The sequence below is a fragment of the Zingiber officinale genome, chromosome 10B (assembly GCF_018446385.1).
Source record: "Zingiber officinale cultivar Zhangliang chromosome 10B, Zo_v1.1, whole genome shotgun sequence".
Lineage (NCBI taxonomy): Eukaryota > Viridiplantae > Streptophyta > Magnoliopsida > Zingiberales > Zingiberaceae > Zingiber > Zingiber officinale.
The window spans coordinates 29331132-29339614 of NC_056005.1; the positions used below are offsets into that span (position 1 = coordinate 29331132).

General features: G+C 38.2%; 2 protein-coding genes across 2 annotated transcripts; both read right to left on the reverse strand.

Annotated features, from left to right (window-relative positions):
• Positions 1–1960: 1960 nt before the first annotated feature.
• LOC122028591 (chlorophyll a-b binding protein 3, chloroplastic) lies at positions 1961–3027 on the reverse strand. The gene is made up of 2 exons (XM_042587432.1): positions 2845–3027; positions 1961–2758 (listed from the first exon to the last, which is right to left on the reverse strand). Exons 1-2 carry the CDS (start codon positions 2965–2967, stop codon positions 2087–2089), a joined length of 795 nt encoding a protein of 264 aa, XP_042443366.1. The 5' UTR covers positions 2968–3027; the 3' UTR covers positions 1961–2086.
• Positions 3028–3765: 738 nt separating this feature from the next.
• LOC122029050 lies at positions 3766–5112 on the reverse strand. The gene has a single exon (XM_042588010.1). The coding sequence runs from the start codon at positions 5110–5112 to the stop codon at positions 3766–3768; it is 1347 nt and encodes a 448-aa protein (XP_042443944.1).
• Between the last annotated feature and the right edge of the window lie 3371 nt (positions 5113–8483).

Genomic DNA, 8483 nt, shown 5'->3' on the forward strand with positions numbered 1-8483 from the left:
GGGCAGGCGACTGGATTCTGGCGCGGTCGCATCCGGATTCCGGCCGTGATCGCGCCGGAATCCAGACGCGCCTTCGTCAGAATCCTAACGCAGGCGCGTCCGGACGCGATCGCGACGGAGGCAGGTGCGGTCACGATTTCAACTGGAATCCAGCAGAAATCCGGCCGCGATCTGGCCACCACGCTAGCAACCGCAATCGCGGCCAGATTTCGGCTGGGATTCTGGCTGCCGGCGGGTGGTGGGCGGCCGGAGGCGAGGAGGCGGGGTGATCGGTGGGTGGTGCTCGGCCGGCCAGCGGCGAGGAGGCCGGCGAGGCTGGCACATGCACACGACGACGAGAGAGAGGAGAACGAGGAAGGTAAAACAAAAACAAAAATAAAATAAATAAAAAAGCAAAATCTGTATGTCGCGGATGAATCCGCATGCAGACGTCCGCATTTTAACAAAACTGTATATATATATATATATGGATGTAATTGAGCCGAGCTAAGCTGAACTCTTAAATGTTTGTGTTTGGCTCATTTATACTCGAGTTGAGTTTGAATTTTATTTAACGAATATATTCATAACTCACGAGCTTATTCTAGCTTTTATGGAGCCTAAACGAGTTTAATAAATATAAATTATAAATTTAAATATTCATTAAAAACTGAATTATATATTTAGAGAAAATTATAATATTCTTATTAAAATTTATAATTTTATTCCAATAAATAAATTTAATATATTTATCTATATGTTTCACAAGTAAAGTGTAAAATCTGTAAATTTAATATCAAAACTATTATTTTTTTATTTAAAAGTTGATTCATGAGTTTAACGAACATGTTCATGAGCTAACGAACCGAATATTGTGAAGCTTGAGTCTGGTTCGTTTATCTTATCGTGCCTCATTAAATAAACTCAAATGGGCTTTTATCAAATCGAGCTTCGAATAACTCATGAGCAACTTGATTCATTTGCACCCCTAGTCATATAGCACTTCTATCTTCACATGACATCCTATGTTTTAGCCATCCCCTTTCAAAAACACTCAATCACTCTTAGTATTTAATAATTTATATTTTGTTTGTCATATAAAGCTAAGTACTTTAGAAAAAATTGTAACCTTTCCTTGATTTTTAGAATAAAAATTCTGTGAAATCAAATACATATATATTTTAGAAGGGGCTATACCCATGATTTTCTAGCTGATGAACAATAAACGTGGGGACACAAATTTTCTTATTGAATCTTAGTTTCTATAAATTGACGGATATATTTTTATTAATGAACGATGATCTAAGAATACTAATTGATGGGTCGCTTGTTACAAGAACTTTCTAATTTACTTGGTACTTAATAAAATTTTTTTATAAGATTAAATCGATCATTTTCAAGATTAGTGGTCATAAGTTGAATATCTAATGACAACTAAAAAAATTTTCATTCCTAAGAATTATTGCAAAATATAAAACAGTTACCTTAAATGCTTCTCCAAGACGTCCCCATACACTTTTTAGACGTCCCCACACACTTTAAAAAGGAATAAATGATAAGCTACATTTGTTCTAGAGATCTAACACTAACACTGATTGAAGTATTTTCACATCCACCAGAAATTAACTCTAAAATCTATTATAACAAACAGGCGTATAGATACCACATGCATGAATATATATATATATATATTAAATTTAAGATTTTATTAACATGAACGGCAATACGATTTGTCGTATGTATGGGCCGGCCAATTAATGGGCTTTTGCATAGAATACGGTCTCGTTACTACGCGTTTGAGGTGCTTTCTACAGACGTTTTTACAAATTACTTCGACAGAATTAATGTTCGAGATATAAAGGGAAAACTGCTAATTGAAGCTAAAGAATCAATATTGCAATAGTTTAGAGCTTTGAAAGTAAGCTTCTATAAACAGATTTTTTATTTGAGTTAAAGCATTCGACGAAGTAGCATCCGTGCATGATCGAGAGAAGAAGAAGATAAATACAATGAACATTGTTCTACAACAATTGCAACTAGATCCTCTGTTTCTTACAAGTGACAGATTGCGGGGCAGTTGAATTAAAGTACAAGGCATGCGTAGAAATTAAGAGCCCGGCGCGAACTTGGTGGCGTAAACCCAGGCATTGTTGGCCACCGGATTGTCCAGATGATCCAACAGGTTCTCCAGCGGCCCCTTTCCGGTCACGATGGCCTGCACGAAGAATCCGAACATGGAGAACATGGCCAGCCGCCCGTTCTTAATCTCCTTCACCTTCAGCTCCGCGAAGGCGACGGGGTCGTCTGCGAGGCCCAGCGGGTCGAAGTAGGTGCCGCCGGGGTAGAGGTCATTGCCCTCGCCGACGCCGGGGATGCCGTTGATGCGGTAGCCCTCCACCAGCCCCATGAGGATGACCTGGAAACCCAGCACGGCAAGGATGCTCTGCGCGTGCACCAGGTTGGGGTTGCCCAGGTAGTCGAGGCCGCCCTCCGAGAAGATCTGAGACCCGGCCTTGAACCACACCGGCTCCTTGAACTCCACCCGCAGCCACTTCTGCAGCACCTCCGGCGTGATGCACCCCAGCGCCCCCAGCATCGCCCACCTCCCGTGGATCACCTCCAGAGCGCGGTTCTTGGCGAAGGCTTCCGGGTCGGCGGAGAGCCCCGCCGTGTCCCACCCGTAGTCGCCGGGGAACTCTCCGGTGAGGTAGGAAGGTGTCTGAGCTGAGAAGGGTCCCAGGTACTTGACACGGTCCGGGCCGTACCACAGATCGTTCCCCTGAGTGCGATTCACCATTGTTAGGCATCTGTACATTGTGACAATTCCAATTACCTTGCTAGATCGATCGAAGCGCTTAAGCTTACCATGGTGAACTTTCCTTTTCCCATGGGGACAAAATCCCTGAGGGGGTTGTGGCCATTTGATGGCCGGGCTTGGCCGAGGAAGGTGCCGACGACGGTGGCTGCTGTGAGAGTTGCTGCTGCCATCTGCGGATGTGCTGCGGTTGCAGTTGTGGCGGGGCTTGTGGTGGAATTGGGAAGGAACAGAAGGCGTGGTAGGCGTATGTAAGAGCACGGGAGTGGCGAGCGATGTGGACACGAGGGCGAGGTGGAGATTTTCTGGATTTTGATAGGGCCAATGAGAGAGCTCCGTTAGATTTGGAGCATATCCAGCTCACTTCATTTATCTGACTGGTTATCTCCTGGCTTGCATAACCAATCAAAAAGAAAAAAAAAAAAATAAGACATTAAAAAAACTAATGCATTATTTAAGTGTTGAAGAGGTTAAATTAGTTTTTTTTAAAAAAAAATTTAAGCGCAAATTATGAATCATCTTACCATTTAATTTCACACGAATAATTCTATTGTAAGCTGGTTTGTAGGTTGAGAATTTAAACTGTTAGAGGAAGGAAGAACTAGTGAAATGAATAATAAAGAGAGGAAGCCCTCTCTTCTCATCCAGTTAAGGGGCGGAGCCAGGACTAGATATCCAGGGGCCAATAACAAAATAACAAACTTAAGAATGATCAATTATTTTTTATATATAATAGTAAAATTTAAATATATCATATTTACATCAAATAATACATCAATATGCAATATTCACTATCAAACTTTCCAAAATAAAATACATCATTACTCCCAATTCCCAAATCTATTAGAATTTAGAACGTCTCTTGCATATCACGAAAATCATCTATAATTGAATTTATACTGATTTATTTAGCAGTTTGTTTCTCAATATACACTAGCAAATAGTTATTCATAAATTCATCATCTATCTTATTACGAAGTATAGTCTATACTATATTCATTGTAGAAAAAGATTGCTCTGTGATAGCCATAGAAACTGGAAGCATGAGAATAAGTGTTATACTCTAAACACAAGCGGATAAATTTATGTCTTTCTAGTTTCACCAACCATTGGCATAAATCAGAAATAGTTGTCAATGTTCTAAAATTAGGAAGTTGTCGAACATGATCAAAATGCTCAAATTGGATTCTTAATTGTTGCATCTCGTACTCTGCAAAGTCTTTTAGGTAAAACTGGTGTACCAATCTGTAAATATCATCAATTCTGAATGAAGTGTGCATCTCTCTTGGATCTAATGCTAAGCTAAGAATAATCAACTCTACCGTGTTGTCATTGAATTTATTATTCAATTCTTGCAATTTAGAGTCTATCACAACATTAAAAAGATCAACTTTGTAATGATGTTCTACTGTAATTTCATCTTGTTGATGGTGTGCCCTTCCTCTTCTTGCAATATATTGAGCATTGAAATCCGGCATAGGTATACTAACTGTTTGACAGAAAGATTTCACATTTACAACCAATTCATCCCATCCATCATCTCTCAAATTCTGAATAAGCAACTTAGTAGATGAAACAAGATGCATTGCATTCAAAATATCTTGAGATTGAAGTTGAAAAGCTTGACAAAGTAGATTAGAAATCTCTAAAATCTTCCTCATAAGATGCAAAATAAACACAAATTCAAAAGAAGTTAACATCTCATAAGCTGCATCAACATCTCCACATTGAGCGAGTGCATTTTCATCCTTAATGATATTCAATAAAAGTTCACATGTTGCACTAAACATCTTTATCAAACAAGATATAGATTTCAAATGAGAACTCCAGCGTGTATCACCTACCTTTTGTAAAGAACCAATTTGATTAAGTCCTTTCCTAGTTTCAAGCTTATTAATATTAAGTAAATGAGCAATATTTGATGCACGAGCTGCTTTTAATTGGTCATTACGCTTACATGAGGCACCAACAACATTGATAATAGAGCTTAACTTGGTAAAAACATGATAGACATGGATAACTGCTTTCAACGTAGCAACTAATGTCAATTGCAAACGATGTGCAAAACAATGAATATAGTAAGGATAAGGACATTCACTTAAAATTAAAGCTTGCAATCCATTCCATTCACCACACATGTTACTTGTACCATTATAACCTTGTCCTCGAATATTTTGAATGTCAAGTGTATGACGAGGTAGGACAGAAAAGATACCCTCTTTTAATGTTGATGCAACAGTGTCTTTAACATGAATAAGTCCAAAAAAATGCTCCTGCACATAACCATCTTTGTCAACAAATCTCAAGACAATTGACATTTGCTCCTTTTATATTCATCTCGAGCTTCATCAACAATGATATAAAATTTTGCATCGCCAATTTCTTCTCGAATGACATTCTTGACTTTAGCTGCCAAGACTTCTAAAATTTGTTTGTGTTGTTGGTGATATATATGATGCATTTCATGGAGCTTTGTCCAAAACTTCTGCTACTTTGTCATTGTAAGAGGCTATGAAACTCAATAGTTCTACAAAATTTCCATGATTAGTTGATGTTATGGACTAATCATGACCTCTGAAAGAATATCCTTGAAATGCAAGCCATCTAGTCACCTCAATTGAAGATTTCAAGGGAAGTCTATTTTCATTAATTTCTTGAGAAGTGAACTTCTCAAAACTTTGCAAAATATGTGATTGTTGGTTAATGAGATCTTCACATGCGTTCTCAGCTTTTCGATAAGGAGAAGTTAGATCTTTTCCAATATGTGCCAAAAATGCACAATTTTTCCCATCTCTTCTTCTTCCATGAACGAAACCCGTTAATAGTAAATGCATCTAATCCAAAAGGTCCATCTTGAGTATGAAATACATAGCATGGTCCCCCATTCACAGTGTCCCTCCGCCCTTGTCCAGTTAGATGTTCTTGTGGTTTATTGATTGCATGAATCATAGAGGTTACTAGATGCCTCGATTCAAGTCCCTGGGACAAAGTTGAGTTGACTAGTGCGGGATAGAGTTGTTACAATAGGGCAAGAGTTTGAATCTCGGCAAAGTCGAGGAAAATGTCCTTCCCTGCACTAGTCAACTACAGCTTCCCAATTTACCTCCTCAAAGATGATCGTATGGGGTCGTTGAATGATAGATTCCACCTTTTACTACAATAGATGCCTCGATTCAAATGACAATGAGGATTCAGAACACAAATAAATTTATAAATCCTCTAATTATTGGATTGCACTCTCCGTTTGATGGACTTTTAAACGTCATATATTGGGCCCGAAGAAGCTTTTTGGATACTGATCAAGAAGCCCATGGCTGGCCTGATTTAGCTCAATATGCCCCCTCTTGTGATCAATTCAGTCCATTAAATAATTAGATTACATATAACAATTAGAGAGTAATTGGTTCATTATCCTTTCATTCAACGTCGCTGGTAATAACAGAAAAGACAATATAATGTTATATGAATAGCGACTACTATACGTATTTGTGGCAATTAAAATGAAACAAAGAGACTTTGTTTTTGTGCGGGAGATATTGCAAAAATATGATGCAGTAGGTTCCCAAAATTGTCTCTTTTTTTTAGTTATTTTTCTTTTTTTTATTTTAGGATTTTACGTTTGTTTCAGGATTTTTTAGATTTTGCATCTTATTTTTTTTTCTATTAGATTTTTTCCTTTCTTTGCATATTAGAATTTTGAATCTATTTAAATAATCATTTAGCTTATGTTAGGGCAACTTTTTTTTTTGGATGAATAATATTTTTGATCATGTCATTTATTTTTTTTCTTATTTCCTGATATTCTTCCGAATCAATAGGTTTTAGAAGATGATTTTTAACATTCACAGTTGAATCAACGAAATTAATAAATAGAGCCTGTAAGATAATCGTTATTTTGTTCAGCATCAATTGGTATCAAAGTCTCTAGATTTCATAGATGATTGTTATGATTATGATCAAGGCCATGACAGATATGTTTATGTTGATGAAGTCTCATACCATAATCATAGAATCCAAAATGAAATCTTTGAAGATTTATAGATGCAAGTCACATAATTAACTTAGTGGCTAACAACACAAAATCTTGAAGATCGTGAAATCTTAGATTATGAATCCGAGTCTACTTTCGAGAATCTATATCACCATTATGCTACTACTGGGTGAGGATCGAAAACAGTGCTGTGTGAATAGCGCTCGTCGTTTTTTCACTTTTCGGAAAACACGAGAATACGTAATGGAAATAAAAAAAATGAATATACACATAAGGCTAACACCTTTATTTTTTATTTGGTTCATAGCCCGACGACTACTAGTCCAAAGCTCACACTTATTTAGAGATTTCATTAGACAATTTACTAATAGTTCGATAAGTACAATATACATTTGATTACAAGTAATGAGATGAAGCATAAAAGAATGACAATTAGACCGACAACCCAAAAGGAGTATAGACTTGAAGGTTGTTGTCTGAGTTGTGTTTCCGTGTTGTAGCTTAGTTTCGAAGTAGCACAAGCATTGTTGGAGTGTAGAAGAATGGTTTTTGAGTTGCTAGTCGAAGTCTTCTTTTATAGGACACTTCTTTTATAAAGTACTTTGGGTGCCTGGATCCCTTCCGGACGCCTAGAGTTGACCTGATCTGATCTGACTCCATCGGCGATTATCCACCTCTGTGCGCCTTGATTCCTTCTGGGGGCCTGGACTGCTGACGTGGCTACACCTCAGCGAACCTCTATCCAATTCGCCTCTATCCATTCACGGGTTCTTAGATCCCTTCCAAGTGCTTGGAGTCTGACGTGTACCAACCAACTAGGGTATGCCAACTCACCTGCTTACCTTGTTATATTTGGGCCATTTCGGGCAACTGAATCCTTTGTGGTTGCTCAGACCTCCGGGTGCTTGGATCTATGCCGGGGGCTTGAAATTCCTTAACTCTAGCTTTGATTTCCTAAATCACAGAGTTAGCACAACATAATATAAAATATAAGTATAAAATTAGATAGTTTCAAAACTGTTCGGTCATGACTTTCATATTTCGCTGGAATCCGAAGTCAGACCGACGCCTATTATTTCCTCAACGAGAACATGTCCTCACTTACTACTATCAAGAGAGTTTACCTGTTGCTAAACATCCTATTCTCTTAACCTATTTGGGCTTTTGCTCGGCATCTGATCTTGACCTTCTTCCCATTAGGCTTCTGATCCTCAACCCGCTTAGACTTCTGCTCGGTGTATGCAACCCCCAGTGCTTCCCACCTAGTGTCCTTGACCCCTAAGACTTCTGCCGGCCATTCTCGATCTGCCAAAACTTCTACCTAGTCCACTCGACTAGGACTTCTTTGTCCAATCCACTCGACCAGGACTTATTGCCCAATCTACTCAACCAGGATTTCTTTACATAGTCTTAACTAGGACTTTTCTGTACATTTAGTTAAACTCATTAGATCACAATGATAATTTTGAACCTTACCTATATCAAAACTTTAGGTTCGACTATCTGGTACTCCTTGCACCTACATCAGAAATGCCATGGTCAAGAGGAGCATTATTGAGACTTTGATTTTTGGATTGATCTGCTTAAATTTTCTGGTACATTATAAGTAGAGGGCTTCATTGATTGGATTAATAAAATGGAGAGTATTTGTGAATATAAGAAAGTTCCATATCAAATGAAAATGAAATTGATTGCTAT

Excerpts from the sequence above, each read along its gene's own strand:
- LOC122028591 (XM_042587432.1), bottom strand. The coding sequence starts at position 2,967 with ATGGCAGCAGCAACTCTCACAGCAGCCACCGTCGTCGGCACCTTCCTC. Across the intron at positions 2,759-2,844 it reads GAAAAGGAAAGTTCACCATG|GGGAACGATCTGTGGTACGG; the intron begins GTAAGCTTAAGC and ends AATCGCACTCAG.
- LOC122029050 (XM_042588010.1), bottom strand. The coding sequence starts at position 5,112 with ATGTCAATTGTCTTGAGATTTGTTGACAAAGATGGTTATGTGCAGGAG.